The sequence below is a fragment of the Solea solea genome, chromosome 6, assembly GCF_958295425.1.
Source record: "Solea solea chromosome 6, fSolSol10.1, whole genome shotgun sequence".
NCBI classification, from domain to species: Eukaryota; Metazoa; Chordata; class Actinopteri; order Pleuronectiformes; family Soleidae; genus Solea; species Solea solea.
This window is the reverse complement of record NC_081139.1, coordinates 2,247,655-2,270,956: the sequence shown is the minus strand read 5'-3', so window position 1 is coordinate 2,270,956 and position 23,302 is coordinate 2,247,655. Positions and strand designations below refer to the sequence as shown.

At 45.0% G+C, this 23,302-nt stretch overlaps 1 protein-coding gene across 1 annotated transcript; it reads left to right on the top strand.

Moving 5' to 3' along the window:
• The first annotated feature begins 384 nt into the window (after window positions 1-384).
• Window positions 385-23,005, top strand: LOC131460460 (rootletin-like). The gene is made up of 38 exons (XM_058630986.1): window positions 385-529; window positions 3,117-3,347; window positions 4,256-4,382; window positions 4,453-4,598; window positions 6,534-6,725; window positions 6,837-6,920; window positions 6,996-7,087; window positions 7,188-7,353; window positions 8,207-8,313; window positions 8,448-8,675; window positions 8,845-8,935; window positions 9,012-9,098; window positions 9,175-9,384; window positions 9,789-9,988; window positions 10,085-10,267; window positions 10,516-10,660; window positions 10,755-10,901; window positions 11,001-11,231; window positions 12,192-12,385; window positions 12,480-12,607; window positions 12,700-12,869; window positions 12,946-13,125; window positions 13,448-13,582; window positions 13,669-13,812; window positions 14,460-14,698; window positions 14,780-14,939; window positions 15,063-15,230; window positions 15,303-15,726; window positions 16,084-16,247; window positions 16,362-16,482; window positions 17,216-17,379; window positions 17,786-18,001; window positions 18,820-19,044; window positions 19,129-19,278; window positions 19,492-19,692; window positions 19,806-19,937; window positions 20,729-20,902; window positions 22,371-23,005. The coding sequence occupies exons 2-38, from the start codon at window positions 3,291-3,293 to the stop codon at window positions 22,455-22,457; spliced, it is 6,069 nt and encodes a 2,022-aa protein (XP_058486969.1). The 5' UTR covers window positions 385-529; window positions 3,117-3,290; the 3' UTR covers window positions 22,458-23,005.
• Window positions 23,006-23,302: the final 297 nt, after the last annotated feature.

Here is a 23,302-nt window from a genome sequence, read left to right as displayed (position 1 = left end):
AAATGTACTTTTTTCTGGATTTATTTTCCCCAATATCACAAATAAAGTTAAAAATAAATAAATAAAAAAAAACAACTTTGTGATATGACTGTATATTCAGATATAGATTATTTTATTTTCGGAAAAGGATTTTAAAAGATGACATACTTTTTCAACTAATTTTTAATCAGGCAATTCTTCCATTCGTTTTAGTTTTGAATTAATATGATGTTTACCCAATAATTTAAAAGTAAAATGGCCTGAGACCAGAGTGTTTTCAGGGTTACTTTCCACGCTAAATCCACACCGAGTGTGCAGTGATGTCTGTCTGTCAGTGGAAGTCCCTCCCCGGAAAAAGCACATGCACATGCAGCAGGAGCGGGGGGAGGAGGAGGAGGAGGAGGAGGAGGAGGAGGCTTGTGATTGTGTGGACGAGACTGGAAACAGCTGATGATTGGAGCTGTGGAAGAATAATAATAACTGCTGTGGACGTGAGTTTCGTCCCACAGGGCAGCAGGATACACGCCTAGCACGCCGAGGATGGCTCGAGGTGAGGTTTTGTGGTTATTATCATTATCACACAGAGGAAGTGTGTTACGGGACCGTGAACGCACCACGGAGAGGAAATGTGTCTGTGGTGCGTTTGCGTCCAGGCTGTGGTTCACACTCGCTGTTGCTCTTGTGATATAATGAGGTTGTGATGATGATGATGATGATGATGATGTTTGAAATGCTGCTGCTGCAGTTTAAAGTTCACGCTCTTCTTCTCCTCGTGCTTCTGCTCCTCGCGCCTCCTCCAACTCCTGACACAGACTTTTTGAAAACTTGGGCGTGTCCTCGTGCTCTGTCTCACTGTGTTTGGATAAAGAGGATGTTGGTGGTGAATAAAAGACACAGGAACCTTTTACCTTAATATTAGTGTGAGGGGAACAAACGAGAACAGAGGAGGAAGCAGCAGATGATGATGATGATGAGTGACTGGAGGTTAACTATCTACCAAACTGTCATTTCAGGTCAAATAAACACAACTAAAGCACTTTTAAGTCATGCAGATCAAGGTTATAATAGTTTTGACTAATTGTTTTTAGTTTAATTTCGGTTTTAGAGCGGGTTTGCTAGCTTTTATTTTTTTGTAAATGCTTAGTTTTAGTATTTTAGGAGTATTTGCCAGGTGCTCGATGCAAAAAAAGAAGGCTCATAATAAGTATTGTGTGTCATTAAAAACCCCAACAAAAGATGCCATTTTAAAAATTTATGAGGACAGATGATGAACAACCATCGCTCAATCAAATTTAAGTTTAACAGTCTAGAAGAAAGTAGCCTGAAGTGCAAACTGTGCATCATGATACGACTCAGGCTGGATGCAGTTAGTGTGAAAGGTCAAAAAATCAATTAGCCAACAGACTAAAGACACACATGAACATAACAACATAAATAATAATGAATAAACCTCATGAAACTAAACTAAAACTAAGCATAATCAAAACTCATCAAAACCAACTCATTTTCCTGTGTACTGATTAAATGTTAAAACCAATAGTTGCCGTAGTTAAAGGGCATTTCACGGGTTAAGACTTGGTTTTAGGGTTTTAGGGAATGCCATTTGACTGTGTGTGTGTGTGTGTGTGTGTGTGTGTGTGTGTGTGTCTGGTATTGACACAATGATCCTCTTGTCTGTAACTATGACAATCCAAACACCACGCTGGTGGAGAGCAGACTATTATGTCTATTTAACGTTGTTATAGTTTAACTTTTACGTGTTTAAACACATTGCTGTGAAAATGAAGTTGTCACAATATCTTTATGAATGAAAATGTGAAAAAACAAAATAACAATAACCTTTCAGTTCAAGGTGTAGGATTTGCTGTGATTTATTTTGTCTGTTTTCTTGCTGCCTGGAGTCTGAACCACACATTAAGCAAACTCCATGCATTTTCAACCATTTAGTAACCATGGCGACAACATTTGCAAAAAACTGCAAAGAATTTCCACATACACATGAATGGGAAACGGTCAGATAAAATCTCACAACCCAGTCCATTTTGGAGCCACACAGTGTGGTCACACTTTAACGTAGAGACGTGGTTGAAACTTTAAACTCGTCAAAAGACTTGGAACTTTTCTTACTGAAATCAGAGTTTAGATACCTATTACGTTTTTTAAACAATCGCAGCTAAAGTTTGGTACTTTTTTTGCATGTTTTCAGATTGTTTTTACGTATTGTGCATCATAATCACATAAATCTCTAAACAAACTCTTTTCCTCTCCACAATTTCCAACCTACACAGAGATTTTCTACATAAAAATGTTGCCATGGTTGTCGTCTAACCCCGTGTGTTGTTTCCATTCTCATATGACTTGCAGTTTTTCTTAAAATCACCTAAAAGTGCAAAGACTTCTGCTCAAACCTCCCTTTGACTCCCATGTTAAAACTCAGCTCTGGAGTCTTTTAAAAAAAATGGAGACGAGGGTGATTTTAAAAGTGTCATTTCTCTGTTTTATTTATACCCGTTTTTCCCAAACTTAGACGGGGGAGCTCCTGAAAGCCTCCTGACGCTCACAAACCAAAAATGTAATCTGTATCACTGATCGTTCTTGAAATACGACAACTTTAAAACATGTTGCTTTCCCTGTTTTTCACCATTTTGGACAGTTAGAAACAGGTGTTTGGAAGGGGGAGGGGTGATCAGGGAGGGGGAGGGGCTTGTACACATTGGCACAATCAAAACTTCGCCGTGGAATTGACTAGTTTTAAATACATTTGCATTTTACTGACTTATAATGAAACTAGTGGGGGGGAGGGTGTTGTTGATGGCTGCCATGGCAACAAAGCTGTTGCAGCATGCTAACTTCCTACAAGTGGTAGTGATCAGTCTAATGCAGAGGTCTCAAACTTAATACACCTGTGTTATAAACACCTTAGATGTTTAGGGTGAAGGTAGATTTAAATGTTTTATTTTTAGCTTTGTGCAGATGAACAGCAGTGATGTGTGTGTGTGTGTGTGTGTGTTGTCCCTGCCAGTGAGTGAGTGAGAGTGTAGTGAAGGAGGAGGAGGAAGAGGAGGAGGAGGAGGCGTGTATATCTTTAAACCTACTAATCCCGCTGTCCTCAATCTGTGCCTGTGTCTGTTCTGGAGGAGGAGGGTCAGTCGCTGCGGCTCCTCTGTGACCAAACTTTGACGCAACAACAACGACAAAAATCAGGTTGAAACGATAGAAAAGTTCAGTGATTTTTGTTTTATTTTCAACCTCAGTCGTCGTTAAACCTATGACGACTTTATTCTGGGTTAATCCTTAATCCTGCCACGGCCATGAGTGCTGCGGAGAACTCTGGACCCAACTCCAACAAACTGGAGTCTGTGATTCAGGTGAGGTGCTCCCACTCCTCCTCCTCCTCCATCATCATCATCATCATCATCATCATGTCCCATGGCTTATTAATGTGCACTGAGTAGAACATTATTGTGCTTACCTCTGCATGTGTGTGTGTGTGTGTGTTTGCTTTTCATTTTTAACGCGTGAGATGAAATGAAAGTGTCATGTCACGATTATCTGGACCAACGTCTTTGCGACTTCTGATATTATTGTGATAATTGTAAAAAAAAATGTTTATTCAGGAACTATTCTTTTTTTTTAATTAAGTTCATTTAGTGTTTTTGTGTAATATTAGTCGCATCTTTTGGGTCATGTGAGTTCAATAATAGTTATCGATTAATTGAGTACTTGTTTAGTCTGTAAAATGTTGATCTTTGTTTACCAAACCTGGAAAATGAGGATCTCGTGTTTTGTCTGCAAATGAATTTACTATTATGTTGTTAAATGGAGCAAAGAATCCAGAAAATACTCACATTTAAGAAGCTGGAAAAAAACAGTCAAACTGATTAATCCATTGTCGAATTAAATCCTGGATTAATCGACATAACAGCCCTAAAAAATGCAGACATTTTCACTTACGCCACAAAAAATGGTGCAATATTACAAAAACATGTCAGGAAACAAAAGTCTGCACCACAACCGACTAAATCTAAGTTGTTGTTGTTGTTGTTTTTAATCTAATGCACAATTAAATTGTATATTTTGTCATTTGGCGTCTTAGTTTTGGAGCACAGTGTTGTGTTTTCAGTTTTGTGTCACTGCTGTTCACTTCCTGCACACTGAACTTCATATTTCCTCTCGTCTCTCACGGTTTTCCTACTTGACATGTTAAATGTTCCACTCTCTAACCGTGTGTGTGTGTGTGTGTGTGTGTGTGTGTGTGTGTGTGTTCTCTACACAGAGGCTGGAGGAGAGCGTTTTGTCTGAGGAGAAGAGGTTAACGGTCCGGGGCCCTTCACCCGACGCCCCCCCCACATGTCTGCCAGCACGAGTGCGAGAGATCGTCACCAAGAACCTCAGTGAGAGCTGTGCGTGGCCCTCAGTCCTATACGTCGCCATCAAATCATCAAGAATTCAAATCTTCTGTTTGCCCTGTAGCGTCGGCGGCCATGTCCTCGGTGATGTCCCTGCAGGAGGAGAACCGCGTGCTGCAGGGGGAGCTGGCGAGGCTGGAGGACCTGCTGGCACACAGCCGAGCCGACCGCGACGAGCTCGCCATCAAGTACGGCGCCATCAGTGAGAGGGTAAGGAAACGGCGGCGCGGTCACATGTGCACGGGGACAAACACTCAGAAGCTCAGACACAGGAAGTGACACGTGTTTACACACAGACAGTAGCCGCTGTGGCTCTTTCCATTTTTCTTGGCATTTCTTTGTCTTCTTGAGGTTTCTGCTCGTCTCCCAGGTGACGGGGGCTGGAATGAGTTGAAGTAGCATGTTGCCATGGTGTCTGTCGCCCTGGGTAACTGTAAACAGGGGCTTCAGTGGAGAGGAAGGAGGTGCAGTGGTGGGTGGGTGAATAGGTGGGCAACACATTTCCTTCTGGGTTGAAGATTACAGAAGGAAACACGCGGGTTTGGAGCTAAAAGACGACTCTGATTAGACTTCTGAATGGTTGTCTGGAGTGATCCCGTCTAGAGCTGAATCAATTAATCGATTATTAATTGATTACTAAATTAATCGATAACTATTTTGATTATCGATAATCGGTTTGAAGTTTTTTTCATGATTAAAACAAGATTTCTGATAGTTTAAGCTCCTTACATGTGAATATTTTCTTCATTTCTTTGCTCTGGATAACAAAGAAATCATCAAAAGTTAATCATTTTGGTTTGTGGACAAAACAAGACTTTTGAGAACATCATCATTTCCATGTTTGACAAACACGACCCACATTTTTTAAGGTTTTCTGATATTTTATGAACCAAACGATTCATCGATCCATCGAGAAAATAATCGACAGATTAATCGATGATGAAAATAATGGTTAGTCACATGCTGACAGTACAGATGTGAACGCGCCTGAATGCGACTTCAGACAGAAACACACGTCGCTTTGAGGACCAACATTCCTGAGCATGCACGAATGTCAATCCATCCTCAGGACACATGAGCAGCTGCCTCCTCTGAGGAGCTGCAGTTTCACATCATTCTTACACTTGTACATTGAATTAACATGGATTTCTCTCTTTTAAACTCTTATTTCATGTCTCTACCAGTCGCACAAATGGACTCCTCTCTGTCGTCACACTGGCTAAAAGTATGATTTTTGTTCTTGTGAACAGACGCCACATCTGTGTGTATTTGGATATAACATCTAATCACGTTTAGTCACAGGAGACGCATCCCAGACAGATTTGAGCGCTTTTAAATCCAAACTGAGAGTTCTTGAGGCCGACTCCACACCATGCACTTGTTTCTTATAATTTTTTTATTTGTCTTTTGTAATTGAGTGTTGAGTTGTTTAGTATTTGCTGCTGCCTGTCTTGGCCAGGACTCCCTTGAAAAAGAGGTTCTTAATCTCAGTGGGATTTTCCTGGTTAGATAAAGGTAATAAAAGGTAATTCTAGGTCTAAATGAGGCCTCTGACTGAAACCAGGCCCTTGATAAAACTCTACTGTAGAAAGTATTATTACAAATTTAGTATGGTACCCATTTTTGAGATGCTCCATAAATTCATTTACTCTATAAATGTAAATATCTACTCGTGTAATTGACTTGAATTCAGTGTATTTATCTTATCACACCATTTTTTTTACTTATTAAGGCTGAAGATACTTAAGATGTTTTTCATGTTTAAAGGAAACTTAACAAGTGCTATTTTCTTGCTGCACTTGCAGATCATTTAGCTTGAAACAAGTCATTTTCCCCTAATAGTAGTTAGAGTTTCTTGTTTTTACTAGTAATTGAATGACTTGGATGACTTTGTGGTCAAAGGTCAAGGTCACGGTAGAGACAGACGCCCGTGTGGCGTTCACTCTGACACTGAAAATAAATGAAATGTTTAATTACCACGAGGATAATAATGGTGCAATGAAAACATTGCATCTTTTTGTGTAATTACTAATAATTAAACCTTAAACCTCCTGAACTGCCGCTGCTTTTTTTCTTTCAGAGCAAAAGAACCAACGTTCCGTCTCAAACATCGCCCTCACCTCTCAGTTCTGTTCAAACCCACAGCTGGAGCAGTCGCTACGTTTCGACACCGTAGACGGGGACCAGGACTCGCCGGAGTCTCGCAGCCTGGCTCAGCAGAACGTGGATCTGCGCAGGCGGCTGGAAGAGGAGCAAGCCGCCTACAAGCGGAAACTCACCGCGTACCAGGAGGGTCAGCAGAGGCAGGCGCAGCTCGTGCAGAAGCTGCAGGCCAAGGTCTGACTTTGTTGTACTTTTACTATGATGATGGAGTCTATATATATATCTATATATAGATATATATGTATATACGCAGCTACATACTGTGTGTCTGTGCTGCTTCTGCAGGTGCTTCAGTACAAAAAGAAGTGTGTGGATGTGGAGCAGATGCTGCAGGAGAAGTCGTCTGAACTGGAGAAACACAGGCCGAGTGTAAGTGATTTTGTGATCGCTCTCTATCCGCACAGTTCTTTTACTTTTCATGACACACACATGCTCCCGTTTTAGAGTCACAGTGAAACATCGAACGGTCGCCATCACGACGAGACGAGCAGCAACCTGGAGGATGCTCTGATCCGTCTGGAGGAAGAACAACAGAGGTGAAAAACAACATACATGTTTCAGTTTTCTCCCCCAACCCGACGCTGACGCCGTCGACCACAGTTAAGATGTCTGTGTGTGTCTCTTGTGTGTTTTCAGGAGCAGCAGTCTGTCTGCAGTGAATGCGATGCTCAGGGAGCAGTTGGAGCAGGCAGGTCTGGCCAACGAGGCTCTCAGCCAGGACATCCGCAGGCTCACCACTGACTGGACAAAAGCCAGAGAGGAGCTGGAGCAGAAGGAGTCTGACTGGAGGAGAGAAGAAGAGGTGAGAGAGAGGAGGACCTTTACATTTGACATTTTTTGCTGTTTTGTACATTTTTGTTTTTGATATAAATGAATGTTGTCAGCGCCCGACTTTAAAAAGGTATAAATGAATGTTGTCAGCGCCCGACTTTAAAAAGATATAAATGAATGTTGTCAGTGCCCAACTTTAAAAAGATATAAATGAATGTTGTCAGCGCCCGACTTTAAAAAGATATAAATAAATGTTGTCAGCGCCCAACTTTAAAAAGATATAAATGAATGTTGTCAGCGCCACGAAAATGCCAAGAAGCGCACGTGACAACCTTTAGAAGTGGATCCTACTGCTCAAAATGAACCTGGCTGTGAAATAGTGGTGCGCTATTGAACAAATAATTTAATGAACGCGATTGTTCGCTGTTGAAAATCAAGCGCGCCGTAAACAACCGCCGACATGTGCCACTCACAGCTGCTGCTGTTCCTGCACCGTGCGGCTCAAAGACTCCGGGATGCAGTGAGAATGAGTAACATATCATCATTAGACAAAACATACGTAACAAAATGTTTATTTATACTGTATATAGCAAGTCCGTACTGAGTATATTAGGCAAACTGTATATAATGTACATTCTACATTCTATTTTAAATATTTTTTTTATAGTCCTTGCAGTTAAAATCTTTATATACTGTACATTTTTTGGTCATGCATGTTTATTATTTATTATCTTTATCTTTACTGTCTTTGCTGCTGTAACAATGTCAATGTCCCCACTGCGGGACAAATAAAGGACTTATCTTATCTTATCTTATCTTATCTTATCTTAAAAAGTGAATTTAAGATAGTTTATGTGTTGTTTTATCTCCATTCTTTCTCTCAGTCTTTCCACAGTTACTTCAGCAGTGAGCACGGTCGTTTGCTGATGCTATGGCGACAGGTGGTCGGGTTCAGGAGGCATGTCTGTGAACTGAAGAGCGCCACTGAGAGGTCATTTGTAAACTACACATTGTTTGCATTTTTGGAAAAGCTGCTTATTTACATTGTCTAACGTTTTCCTCCTCCCTCTCCTCCCTCTCCTCCCTCTCCTCCCTCTCCTTCCTCCCTCTCTCTTTAAATTCCAGAGACTTGTCAGAAATGCGCAACGAGCTGTCTCGCGTGTCCCACTCCGCTCAGGTGTCGTGTGCAAGTCTGTCCACCACGCTGCACAGCCGCGAGGGGGGAGCGGCTCTGGTTCTGGAGCGGGAGAAAGCTCTGAGGGTTCAGCTGGAGCAGCAGCTGAGGGAGCGGGTGATGGAGATGATGAGACTTCAGGCCACGACAGACACGGAGAGAAGTGAGCTCAGTGCCAGGTTAGTCGTCGTTGGGAAGTGAGTGTCAAAAGTCCCACTCATTGTCTTTATTGTCTCCTGGAACAATGGCAGGTGATTTGTGCTTTCATGGTCTAAAACTCACAGTTCAATCCCCGTCATGAACCTTGTTAGAAGTTACACACAATGATTTCTCGTTTTTAACGACCAGGTTATCGGATTCAGTGCGAGAGGGCGAGAGACTAAAGGGCCAAATGGAAGAGCAGGAGAGAGAAAGTGCAGCACTGATGAGAAGGCTTGAGGTGAGAGAGGTGATAAAGGCGGTGAAACCTCGCTTTAATGTGGAACGTGTGCTTAATTACTCTGGTTTCCCTGCAGGAGCAGAGCGGCAGCGATGAGACTGACATGCAGACGATGAGAGTCCACACTGAAGCGTTGTTGGACACGCTGCGAGACATTGCTCAGGTCAAAAAAAGACACTTAACACACACACTGTTACACCACTGGGACGGGAGCGCTTCATTTTAATATTCTTCCACAGACAGTTTTGTCGGACGGAGAGTCGTCGTCAGAAGCGGACCAGGACAACTCTGCGTCTCTGCTGCTGTCCCTGATGCTTGGCTCCTCCTCCTCCGCCCACCGCTCCTCCTCTCCCCTGAGGTCGTCCTCCCCCTCTCGTCTCTCTGCTCTCCCGGAGGCGGCGCTCTCGGCGCTGCGCTCTGCGGTCGCAAACAAGACGCTCCAGCTGCAGGTGATTTTAGGAGAGTTTGTACATGATGGTGTTTGGTCTAATTTGGTATAAATGGCAGAAGTCGGGGTGTCGATGGGTCTGCACGTTTAGCACAGCTAAAACCTCTTTTATTAAAGTCTTACAAACAAAATAAAGACATAACAGAGAGGCTTTGATAATAAAATAGAGGAAAGCAACGTGTTTCAAGGCTTTCAGGAGCTCCCACATTTCAATTTGTCAAAAACAGGTGTGAATTGAGAGAAAAGTTACAGTTTTAAAATCACCCTTGTCTTCATTTATTTATTTTTTTTAAACTCCGAAACTGATTTTTAACAGTTTTTTTTCCTAAGGTCACCGCGCAGATTTAAACCTCTGCCACGTTTGTTATATTTAACTAACACGACATTTCCTCCCCTCTGTTGCAGGACGTTCGAGGGCGTCTCATCTCGGTCCAGTCTTCATTACAACAACTGCGAAAGCAGCTTTCAGAGGCAGACGCGAGCAGAAGAGCTGCGGAGCAACAGAACCAAGCTCTGCAGAGAGAGAGAGACGCTGCACAGAGAGAGAGGGAGAGCGCGCACAGAGAAAAGGAGCGTCTGAAGCAGGAGCGAGACACACTGACCAGGTGCACACACCGTTTTTAACCATTGAGTCCTGCAGGGCTTGTTAACTACAACTCCACGATGTGTTCTCTCCTACATATACGCCGTGGACCTGGCAGTGAGAAGGTGAGTCTGGAGAAGAACGTTCAGGCCGCTCAGAGCAGCAACCTCCTCCTGCAGATGGACTGTGAGAAGCTACAGCGGCTGGTGGCGTCCACGCAGCGGGAGCGAGAGCACGAGAGGGAGGAGAGGGAGGTCGCCGTCCAGGAGAGAGACCGGGCGAAGGCGGAGACTCAGAGGATGTAAGTCGGATCATCAACAGTGATTAAGTTAATCCACGACGTCTAGTGCTGCCAACATACAGCGTACATACGATCACAGGTGAACTTGTAACAACAGACTAAACTAACCACTGCAAGTCCACCGCAGCTGGGTTGATCAGTCCTCTTAATCCAGAATCCACCGAGACTCTCACACACATACGCACAATAAAACACGATAAAACAACGATGACCCACAGATGCTAAAGGTCTTCCACTAACCGATCCAGACAGAAGCAGTGGGACCAGAGTGAGAGTCGAGCGTCTGCTCAGCGCGGAGAGCTGTCTGCAGTGAAGGAAACTCACCAGCAGGGGGAGGTTGAGAGGCAGCTCCTGGAGCGGGAGAAAGCCCAACTCACTGAGGCACTCGCCAAAGTAAGAGAAGACTCTCAAACCCCCATTTAATGTTTATTGATTTTATTCTGTGCGTCGTCTTCTCTCACGTTACGACCACCGCTGTCCCCTTCAGGCGGAGAGCGGTAATGCAGAGCTCTCGCTGCTCTTCAACAAGCTGCAGTCTGAGGCCGCAGGTCTCAGGGACTCTCTGGCCAAAATGGGCAGCATGAACGAAGGCCTGGTCATCGACAAGACCAACCTCAACGCCTACATCCTCCAGGCAAGAGAAATGAATCCTTTTACTCGTGGAAATGACATTTAACTCTTGATTAAAGCTGCTGTTAGACATTCACTGTCTCTCTGTCGATGTCACTGTCAGCTGGAGGAGGAGAAATCCCTCCTGCTGTCTCAGAAACGCGAGGCAGAGCAGGAGAAGTTGACCCTCCGAGACGAGCTGGTCCGGCTGGAGCAGGACCGGCTGGAGCTGGACTCGGCGCGCGTCACCCTGCAGCAGTCCCTGCAGGATGTCGAGCTGAGCCGGGCGGGGCTGGAGGCGGAGCTCCAGACTCTCAGGGCCGAGAGATTTAAGCTGCAGGAGAGAGTCACACAGGTAGATTAAAGGTTATACATCACATCCACATCAGGGCTGCGGGGGTCGCTGGTGCCAGTCCCACTTGATATAGGAAGGGAGAAACTGCAGAAAACCCACACACACACACACGGGGAGAACGTAGATTATGTTGATCAGTGGTCTCAAAGTTGCGGCCCGGGGGCCACATATGGCCTTCCAATCGATTTCATGTGGCCCTCAAATTGTAATGAGTCATTTCTATATGTTTTTTTTTAATTAAATGAATAGATACATTTTGCGTCATAAATATGTTTGTTTTGATTGTTCCATATTGAAACAAGCACGTATATTTTGAAATGATCCAATCCAACTTTATTTGTAAAGCACTTTAAAACAAACACAGTGGACCAACGTGCTGTACAGAATAATGGATAAAAGACAGAAGAAGTAAAAGAGGGAAAAGCTCACATGAGGCAATAGAGTGCATATTAAAAAAAAGGAATTAATACGGCATATTGATTTATAATTTTGAGCTCATATCGTCCACCGCAACTGTTGCTTTTCCAAAAAAAGTTGGGCTTTTTTTTTTACTTTTCTGGCCCCCGACTGACCAGACGAGTCAGTCATTGGCCCACAGGTCATTTGAGTTTGAGACCCCTGGCCTAGATGGTGATAGCCGTGTCACTTATGTAAATAGCATGAAATCTTACCAGAAATGATGTTATAGCACATTTTTATATCCAAAAATGGCACATTTTGTGTTTTACACACTCTATTTCCATTGTTGCCCGGACTATATTGGGTCTAGAACCTCCCATCAGGTGCTGAACCAGTGTGCTAGGTAACACAACAGAAAGGCGGGTCGGTACAGATGGATTATTTAGTTTCCCTTCACAGCTTTTGACGTGCAAAAGTGTGGACAAAAAGGTCAAAGGTTATAATAAACTGTATTTCCTGGAGATGACCGCATGTTTCTTTCCCCACTTCACCCTCTGACAGCTCTGTGGCGAGGTGACCTCGCTGGGGTCAGAGCTGAGCCTCGCCCGAGGAGAGGGTCAGAGGAACGAGGTGGCCCTGGAGGAGGTGGGCCGCGGTCGGGCAGAACTGGCCCGAGACAAAGCGGGCTTGGTGGTGCAGCTCACGGCGTCCGAGAGAGAGAACACCGTGCTCTCGGAGGAGCTGGCCGCGTTCAGGTGTGTTCAGGTTGTTTGTCTGCAGCACCGTTTTGCTTTGAACACGTCTTGTTGGTGTGTGTGTGTGTGTAACTTTGTGTGTTAATCCCCTGAGGTCTGAGCGGGAGTCCCTGGAGACCAGTCTGTTTGAGGTGCAGCAGCAGCTCGCTCAGGTGGAGTCACGCAGAGAGCAGCTGGAGACCGAGAACCAGAGCCTTCGAGTCCGCGTTGAGACGGCTGCCGGTGAGTGACCACGAGGAAAGGCTGGACCTGGTTGGACCTGGTTGGACCTGGTTGGACAGTAGTTTGACGACTGTTTGGTTTTCCTTTTGCAGCTGAACAGAGGCGCCTTCAGTCCGACGGGGAGAATGCGTTGGCTCAGGCTGAGAGGGAGAAACAAGCTCTGACTCACTCTCTAAACACTGCACAGCTGGAGGCCCAGCAGGCTCTACGCAAGGCCATCTCTGAACACCAGGAGGAAGTGCAGAGACTCGTGTCAGAAAAGGTCAGGAGGTTCAGTGTGATGCTTAAAGTCCAATAATTCTACGTCTGGAATCGTAATGTCTGAGGTGTTTTAACAGGAAGTCATCCGGCACAAACTGCTGATGGAGCACGAGGTCGCCGTGAATAAGCTCAGGCAGGAGACGGAGGATCATCTCCACAGAGCGCAGAGAGACAGGGAGGAGCTGCAGGACCAGCTGAGGAGTCTCCAGCACGACAGAGATCAGAGTCTGCTGCAGGCGGAGACTGAGAAACAACAGGTCGGAAACTCCTCTCTATGAACTCTGTGTACAACAGTGGTTTGAACCATGAGCTGCTAAAAGAATAACACATTCATACTCCTGATGACGTGTTATTGAGCAATTATGACCTCCAATAGGAAGATAGAATTAATATTGAACATGTCTGTATAATGTGACTTTGTAATACTGGACATATGAAACAGAACATATGGGATTTATTTTGGTTATTGTTTTTGTGCAATAACCAGCGCAGTAAATCCTTTAGATTAAGCAGATAAAGTAAGGAAAGCAGTTACTTGTGCATCATGGTCCATCTGTGTGTTAATCTGACTCTTCCCAGGCTCTTTTTCTGAGGGAGGCAGAGAAAACAGCGTTGTCTGACAGGGTGTCCAGTCTGCAGGCGGAACTGTCGGCTGCAGCCCTGGAGGCGGAGAGGACGTCCAGAGAAGCGGCACATTACAAGGAGGAGGAGCAGGTGACAGCACTTCCTGTCTGAATTTGAATTGATGTTGTTGTTGTTGTTGTTGTTGTTGTTGACAGCGTTTTGTTTTTTTCCTCCAGGCCAGAGTGAGCGCTCTGAGCTCTGAGCTGCTGGAGCTTCGCTCTCAGCTGGACGACGCGACCTTGGAACGCCAGCGTGAGCTCCACAGTCTGCGGGAGAGTCGTGCCGACCTTCAGTCGCGCGCGGATGTTGCTCTCAAAGAGGTATCTGATCACAGAACCAAGCATAAGTCATGCTGCATAATGCTATACATGTATGTTTATAGTAAACTTAACACACTTTTGCATAAATCTGCAATAAATTTGTATCATCAACCAAATCTTAAGTAACTCCATTAGAAAAATGTTGACAATTTCTTCATCGTTAATGAAACTAAACAGAAAAGTCGGACCAATAATAATGTTCTCTTTGAAATGTGCTTAAATGAGCGGTGAAGTGTTCCTTTAATTCTGCACTATCTTTAGAACACATATGAACTGCTTTATCGTCTCTGTCACCTTGTAAACCACTCACTTTCCTGCACCAAAGTCCATGGAGAAAATCAGCATTTTCAGCTGTCACTGACGGGGAGTTGCTGGTCTATTGTTGCCTTGTTTTGTATGTTGTGTGTTGCTGAAGTGAGTCTAAATGAAGGATTTCAAACACAGAAAGTCACAAAGTAACACACTCAACAACTCCTGTGCACTGTGATGTAAAATCCCTGGTTTTCTCTGTGGACTTTGGTGCAGGAGAGTATCTGAAATCGTTTTGTGATGTTTTAAAACCCCCACGTGTGAACCGTGTGCGTGATAAATAATCACGACCCCTTCAGTTCCATGACCTCGTAACAAACTGCAGTCTCACCCTCCAGCTGGAGCAGTGCCGAGCTTCTCTCTCAGCGACCGAGGAGAGCCGAGACCAGCTGAGACGGGACCTGCTGGACACGGAGCGTCGCCTCGGCCAAACCCAGGATGTGACGGAAAACCACCGCAGGGAGAGCGCGGAGCTGCGGCGCAGCCTCCTGGACGCCGGCAAGGAGAGAGACACTCTCGGCCAGTCCAACACTCTGCTGCGGGAAACGCTGCGGAATGTAGAAACGGAGAGAATCGGGTAACGCACAAAAAAACCAAGACACAAAATAAGACACAAGTTAGGAGTGAGTGTGTCTGAGTGAGTGTGTCTGTGTCTCAGTGTGAAGCGACAGTGTGAGGAGAAGGAGCAGAGGCTGGCAGTGCTGGAAGAGAATTTCTCATCCGCTCAGAAGGAGGTGATGGAGCTCCGCAGCTGCCTGAGGGAAGTGGAGAGGTCACGACTTGAAGCTCGTAGAGAACTGCAGGAGCTCCGCAGACAGGTCGCACACACACACACACACACACACACACACACACCGGCTGTCCCAAAACTTAGATTATCACATTTATTCAGAATGAAATGAACCACAATACAATTTGAATTCCACATTTCTGGATCACAGCTGAAGGTCCTGGAGGGAGAGAAGGAGCAGAAAGCCAGGGAGGTGGCAGAGCTGCAAACTCGTCTCTCACTGGAGGAGCAAAGAGAAGAAGAGAGGGGGAGAGACTCTTTCCTCCTGAAGCAGAAGTTAACTGAAGCTGAAGCAGCTCGAGTCTCGCTGAAAAAGGAGGTGAGAATGAAGGAAGAGAGATTCATCCCTGAATCCTGTCTTTAATTATTCCCTTTTTCTTTTTTGTTATAGCTTTCTCTGATTCAGAAGCGTCTGCTGGAGTCCGAGTCCGGCTGGCGTGGCTGCGAGAGGGAGCTGACGGCTCAGCTGCAGGAGGCGCGCGGCTGCGAGAAGAAGCTTCAGGACGAAGCCAAGAACCTGTCGGTGCGCGCGCAGGCCGCCCAGGACTCCGCCGCCCAGTGCGGTCTGCAGCTGAGCGAGGCTCAGGGTCGCCTGGTCGCCACGGAGGCCGAGCTGACCCGCGCAGAGGTCGGCAGGAGGGAGCTGGAGTTTCGCCTGAGCAGCCTCCAGTCGGCGCTGACGCGCACGCTGGGGATCGGAGCGTCCGGCAGAGGAGGTCGGGGGAGGAGCCCGGGCGGGAGCTCCACGTCCCCCGGCAACATGTCACGCCACCACAGCATCTCACCACTGCGCTCCTCACTGTCGCCTCCTAAAGGTAAGAATGAAACATGCAAGTGTGACTTCATCATTGTTCTTCTTAGTTGATATTTTTATTAAGGTGATTTAAATGAAATGAAAGCAATTAGAGCGCTACCAGAACAAGGGCGTCTCTGTCTGTCTTCAAGAAGCTCTTAAAGACCCAGCTCTTCCAAGAGCGTCTTCTGTCCTTACCTTACCCCCTCCTCCCCTGCACGACCTCCTTCTGCACTTGGATCCACTTCTGTCCTCTCACCCTCTGTCAGTATCGAGTGGATTTCTTTCCAAAACTTCTTCTTATGCAGCTTCTTCCTCTTTGAAAGTCGTTTGTCACTGTTTTACAAACCTGATGTTTCTGCAAATGTTTACGTCAAAGGTTTTCGAGGAAGCACGCCTGACAACACTTTAGGCTCAGGAGCGGTTTCTCCTGAGAGAGGGGAAACTCCGCTGCCGCTCCCTCAGCCCGAGCTGGACCCGGAGACGCTGCGGAGTGGACTGAGAGACTTCCTCAAGGACCTGCGAGACGCACAGAAGGAGCGGGTAAAAGAGCCGCACAACACGCAGGCATACAAATAACAACAGCACCACCACCACCCTAAATTTATACGATGTAAATCTTATAATAGTTGTTTTTTTTGTCTTCTGTTTTTGAAGGATGACGCTCGATGTCAGCTGCTGGCCGTGCAGCGGGAGGTGGAAGAGCTGACGCGGGAAAGAGACTCCGCTCAGAGTCGTCTCACTCAGCTGCAAAACGCCATTCAGGAATATCAAGAAGGTAAAAAACAGTTACTGTTGTGCACGTTATTATTTACCTAGTTTTACATTCATTTATCTGTGTTTGATGTCATTATTCTGAACGTTCCATATCAAAACAAGCACTTTTACTTTGAAATTCTGTGAATATCTTTACTGTGATATCATGATGGAATATTGTGTTATAATTTTTAGGTCCTATAGACCACACTCTACTGAACAACACTCCCGCCCCCCCACCCCCCAGACCAGCCCCCTCTTGTCCAGACTAGTTGCTCATTGGCCCCCAGGTCATTTAAGTTTGACACCCCTGCCATAGACTGTGCATTAAAAATGTCTTCCAATTTGAAAAGCAAACCAGGAAGAAGGATAGAATGAACTCTCCTGGAGAGTTAATGGTCTCACTTGCTAGTTTGAGCTCTTCCTTTATAGCACATGATATTTCCTTACTGTAAATGATGTTTCCATTTAAAGGAAACAGATGATGAAGTACAGCACATACGAGTACAGAGACAGCTAGTACCATCCAGTAGCAGGTCACGTTTCAAACTAGGTCCACTTTTAATGTACAGTCTATGGTTTTGCTCAAGGACATGTCCTCCTGTAGAACCCCTGATCTTCCAGTTGGGAGACAACCACTGACCAGATGTAAAGAAAACAAATCACAACTTTAAACTAAACTGAAATTAAAAGGCCACTGTTGGTTGATGATTAACATTGTGTGTGTGTGTGTGTGTGTGTGTGTGTGATCACAGGGCGGCGCGGTCTGGACGAGCGTCTGACCACAACTCAGATTTTGCTCCAGCAGCAGGAGGAGATGGTGAGGAGAGGAGACAAGGAGAGGAGAGCGCTCACCGACAGGGTGAAGGAGTTAGAGCGAGTGCTGCAGGCTTCTGACCTGGATAAGAAACACACACAGGTACACACACACACACACACACACACACACACACACACACACACACAGGTACACACAGATACCCAGACACACACACACACACAGGTACACACACACACACACACACACAGAGGAGTGAGCACAGTGATTTATCATGATCTCCACATGGTAAAAGCTGACAGGGGGAATGTAATAATAACAACAGATGCCACACACACACACACACAGGGTTACACCTCTTGCGGTGTCTCCATATGTCAGCAACTAATGCCAGCACCTTTCACAACAATTCTCCTTCTCTACCACAGGAGGGCGCTCTTTCAGGAATAAAACTGCTGACAGCACTGATATATACAAAGAAATATGGCCTTTAAAATATGATCTGTCCTCCTCTGTCCTCCTCTGTCCTCCCCCCAAATCACTGCAGGATCAGCTCAACAAGCAGCGTGCGGCTGAGGTGCGCCTGGAGGCGGAGAGGAAGCGGCTGCGGGAGGCGCTGGAAGCGGCCGAGGCTCGGGCCACCAGGCTGGAACTGGGCAGACGCAGTCTGGAGGGGGAGCTGCAGAGACTCAAACTGAGCCTGGGAGACAGAGAGGCAGAGAGCCAGGCCTCCCAGGACCGACATGACTCGCTCCTCAAACAGGTGCAACAGGCCCATAATCATCAGCTTCATCCACACAACGGTTTTCATTTGAAAGTGATTAAAGTTCAGCTCCGTGTCTTCATCCATACTAAGATTTTGAGAGGGTTAACGTGCATAAAAACTCCAGAAACTTGGCATGGAGGTCAGGTTGGATGAAATTGCAATATTGTCATGATGGTCAGACCTGTGTGTTGCACCGGGGCTCTAAAGCGCCCCCCTAAGGCTGATGGATCAAGCCAAAACTCAGTTGCACAAAATTTCACGAAACTTGGTGGGACGATGTCACAGCCCAAGACGAACAAAAAAGTCAATTGGGACCACGGCCTCAACTCAACAGGAAGTCGGCCATTTTGAATTTGGAGTCCATCTTGGTCCATCGATGAACAAACTAGCCTCAGCGCGTTTATCGTTCCAACATAAAAAACGCGACAATTTGTTCTAGACACATCAAAGACAAAAAGATCTAAAGGTTTTGCGAAATTCAAAAGGGGGCGCGGCCAAGGCAACCACTGGAAGTTTGGCGAATTTCGACCATTCGCCACGAAACAGGAAGTGCCCTATAACCTCGCCATACGTCGACTGATCGTCTCGAAACTTCATACGTGGCACAAGAGGCCAACACCGAACACACAAACTTGACCCAACAGGACCCAGGGCTCTATAGCGCCCCCTAAGGCGAAACATGGATGGAACTGAGGTCAGGGAACTGCTGCACTCCCCAAGGGCTCTTTCATCACTGCAGTCCTAGTTTATTGTAGATTTCTTGCTGATAATTGCAGTGCTTAATTGCTTATGAATGTTATGCTTGTGAACTGCAGGTGGCAGATGGAGAAGCCCGTGTGTCTCTGCTGCAGAGGGAGGTGGAGAGGCTGAACCAGGCTCTGCTCAAAGCTCAGGAAGGCGAATCTTTACTCCGAGAGAAAAGTACTTCTCTCAACCAGAGCCTTCAGGAAGTGGCGGCGTCTCACAGCAGCGCACACAGTCGTCTGGTTGCTCTGCAGAAGACGCTGAGTGTGGCTGAGCAGGACAGGACACATCTACAAGTGAGTGAAACTGAGGGGGCGGGAGACAAGTCTGGAAAGAAAGTGGACGAAAAGAGTTGACGATTATTCCTCTGTGCCACCAAGGAACGCGTGGATGAAGTGCGGGCGTCGTCTTCTGAAGCGAGGACGAACATCTCCGCCCTCACTGAGAAGGTCCAAAGTCTGCAGAGTGATCTGAACCAGAGTGAGCAGAGACGAGAGGAGCTGGAGGCTGAGCTCACCAACACGAAAGAGGTGGAGATCCAGCATTCTCACACATAGATGCCTGTTGCACCACTTACCCAATGAGGCAGAAAGCCTCGCTACCCCTCTCAAAGATGCCTTTACCAAAGGAGAGGAAACATTTGGGTCTACATTGGAGATTCATTTGAAAAGTTTTGAGAGTGTTTTTGTACCACGACCTCACATGTCCTAATCCTGATGCCATTATTGTGTTCTGTTCATCAGGCCCTGCGTCAGCGCTCGGCTGCTCTGGCGGAGGCTCAGCACGGCGTCCAGTCGGCTCAGACAGAGCGGGCCACTCTAGAGGAGAGGCTGCGTGGGCTGCAGCGAGCGCTCGCCATGCTCGAGATGGAGAAGAAAGATGCCGAGCGACAGGCTGTGAGGCTGGAGAAGGACAAGAATGCACTGAGGAACACGCTGGATAAGGTCAGCACTGGGATCTCTCACAGACGTGTTCCCAGATCTATAATGCCAAGAAGCACCAGCACTAAAATCCCAATCAGGTTTTCACGTGTTTGTTATAAAAAACGTGTTTGTAGGTTGAACGTCAGAAGCTGAAGACTGAAGAGGGCAGCATGCGGCTCTCTGCAGAGAGGAGTCGCTTAGATCGCTCACTGAACACAACTGAGCAGGAGCTGCAGGAGGCACAGCAACAGATACTCATTCTGCAGGTGGGAGAGGACATGCACATAGTATGTGTGTGTATATATATATATATATATATATATATATATATACATATACATATATATATACATATATATGTATATTGTTTATTGTTTGTTGCTGCTTGTCTCTTTGTGAGCGAGCATGGTTTTGCTGTCTTATCAGAACTGCAAAAACCTCTCAAAATTTTACTTAACTTACCAAGTCCACAACCTTGTATTAAACAACAATAAAATAACACTTATTACAGTTTAAAAATTATAATCTTAGGGAATCTAATGATTTTTCATTTCACTTACTGTTAACCCTTCAAAATGGTTACATTAACACACCTAGAGTACCAAAATGTGTTCATAAAAAATGAAGCTATAAAAATGTTTATACATTTTCTACATCAGTCCTTTCCATACATATCAAATATTAATTAATTAAAAATAACCCATGCACAATATGCATACATGTTAACAATATGCATTAAAAAATGGATAAAATATTCTAGAAATGAAAAGCAAAAACACACCCACAGTAACGTAAAAAAAACAACCTCTGCATCAAAAATCAAGTAATAAGTTGTTTCTTAACTCGTTTTTTCTTCATTTCTTTGACACAACCACATCAAAAGGTTCCTTCAAAGCAGTTTGCTGCATATTTGTGGGAAAGCTTCATTTTGGTTTTGAAACTTAACAACGAACGTAGCAATGCTCTGCCAGGACTTGTTCCACTTTTCTGTTGTGGTCACATTTGGTCTCTTCCATTGATGTGTGTGTGTGTGTGTGTGTGTGTGTGTGATGAGCAGGCTCAGCTGGCTGAAACAGAGCAGTCGCACAACCTCTGTGAGAGTTTAGGGAAGCAGCGCGATGAAGCTCAGAGGGAGATGGAGAGACTGAGGACAGACATCAGGGACATCGAGCGAACTCTGGGCACCAGAGAACGAGCTCACAGACACCGAGTCAAAGGCCTGGAGGAGCAGGTACACACACACACACACACACACACACACACACAGACCAACAAAAGACCAACATCCCACAAATGGTTAAGCTGCGTTCAAGCATGCACTGGGACACGTTCCAGTGATAATCCAGAGGGGCGACATGTTAGAAAGCTTAAATTGCTCTTGACCTAGTTCTCCAGACACTTTTCCTGTGATCGTCTATGAATGAAAGAGCTCCAAATGTCAAGATCAACAACAAACTAAATAAAACACTGGGAACATTAGTAAATGTGCTGTTCGCTGAACGTTCAGCAGTGAGGACGAAGGAATCAAAAATAAAACACAAAAGCTGGGAAATAAGTTAAAAGAAAACTCTCAATACAGTAAAAATTTTTGATAAAGGTACAATAATAATAATAATAGTAATAAAAACTATAAAATTATGCGGTGAAATTTTGATCTTGGCTGCTTCTTGCTGCTGATTTGAACCTTTGAAACTCATCTAGTATTTAGACAAAGTAGTATTTTTGTGGAATCAACCCTTAACACTTGACTCTGGCAGCTGGTTGCACAAGCCCCTCCCCCTCCCCCACTTTCCCCACCCCCTTCCAAACGCCTGTTTCTAACTGTCCAAAACTTGTGAAAAACAGAGAAAGTAACGTGTTTTAAAATTGTCATATTTCAAGAACGGTTGATGATACAGATGAAATCTTTGGTTTGTGAGCGTCAGGAGACTTTCAGGAGCTCCCACATTATAAATGTGGGAAATATGGGTGTGAATTGAAAGACAAATTAGTTTTAAAATCACCCTCATCTTCATTTTTTTTTAAAACTCCAAAGCTGAGTTTTAACATGGGAGTCAATGGGAGGTTTGACCAGAACTCTCCGTGCTTTCAGGTAAATTTAAGAAAAACTGCAAGTTAAATGAAAATGAAAACAACACACAGGGTTAGACGACAACCATAGCAACGTTTTTATGTAAAAAATGTCTGTGTAGGTTGGAAATTCTAGGCAGGAAAAGTTTGTTGTTTGTTGAAAAATGTTTGGGATTATAAAATGTAATAAAAACGTTCAAAAAAAGTACAAAACTTAAACTGTGATTGTTTAAAAACCGTAATTGATATCAAAACTTCGATTTAGGTGAAAATAGTCTGAAGTCTTGTGACCTGTTTAAAGTTTCAATCGCATCTCTACGTTAAACTATGACGACACTGTGAGGCTCCAAACTGACCTGGGTTGTGATCATTTTTTCAACCGTTTCCCATTCATGTGTACGTGGAAATTATTTGCAGGTTTTTGACTCAAGGGAGTTCTTATTGCTCTGCACCGTAATAATGAGGTGTTTTGGGGGGGTTTTGCAGCAAGAAGGTTCCCTGTTTGGGCCTTTCTTTGTGGAGTTTGCATGTTCTCCCCCGTGTGTGTGTGGGTTTTCTCCAGGTTCTCCGTTTTCCTCCCACAGTCCAAAAACAAAGTGAAGGTTTGTTCACCACCGTCTCTCCTGCAGGTGTCCACCCTGAAGGAGCAGCTGCAGCAGGAGATAAAACGGCGCCAGCCTTCTTTGCCGTCGTCCATAATGTCGGCGGGAAACTGAAGACGCCGCTCGAACCAGGGAAAATCCACTCGACGTGAATATCTGAGAGCAATATTTACCCACAGAAACATTCCTTCTTACTGTTAACAAAAGTATTTGTTTTATTTTCCGTGACGGAAACAACCACTAGTCTCGTTGTGATGATGGTGTTTTAGTTAGAACACACAGACGTGACAGACGCCAAAAGAACCACTGCAGTGTTCTCGTCCAGACAACAATCTGGATGCAGTGTAGGAAGGAAGCTGGCGCTTTCACACACACTTTGGCTTTAATACGCTCACAAATGTATTACTAAGGTCTTGTCTGTGTATGAGTGCCATGAAACGAATGAAGGAAGTTTATTTTTTGGAAAGCAGACAGTATATTAGGTATTATATAATGTTTTTAACACAGAAAATGCTTCAGAAGTGGCTGACGAGTGCAGCACATCATTATTTTTAATAGTGTAGTTTATACTTTTTACTCACTGTATGAAGGCAGATGATTAACACTAAGGCTTGTGGGGACTCATCGAAGCCACATTAAGCCACATAAAGTCACTAAATCCATCTCCCTTGTCTTTTGCCGTGTTTCCACCGTCTCGTATCGCCTCCGACACAAGAATCAAACCGAACAAAGCCGAACTGTAGATCTAACAATCCCAAAAACGTGGGTTCATCTCCAACAGTTACCAGGCAAAGGTCCAGAATTTCAATATTTAACAGAGGAGTTGAACAAATGTTTTTAATGAACTGATTCTAATGATTCAGTTACACTGAAAACAACTGCTTTACAAGTTGTAAAACAAAGTCACAGCAGCCGTGCAGTGATGACTCCGCCCACTTTCAGTCGGTACTTTTTTCTAG

Bases quoted from the DNA above. Each gene is read 5' to 3' on its own strand.
- LOC131460460 (XM_058630986.1), top strand. From the start codon at position 3,291: ATGAGTGCTGCGGAGAACTCTGGACCCAACTCCAACAAACTGGAGTCT. The intron at 7,088-7,187 runs GTGAAAAACAAC...GTGTGTTTTCAG, and splicing joins CTGGAGGAAGAACAACAGAG to GAGCAGCAGTCTGTCTGCAG. The intron at 13,813-14,459 runs GTATCTGATCAC...CTCACCCTCCAG, and splicing joins CGGATGTTGCTCTCAAAGAG to CTGGAGCAGTGCCGAGCTTC.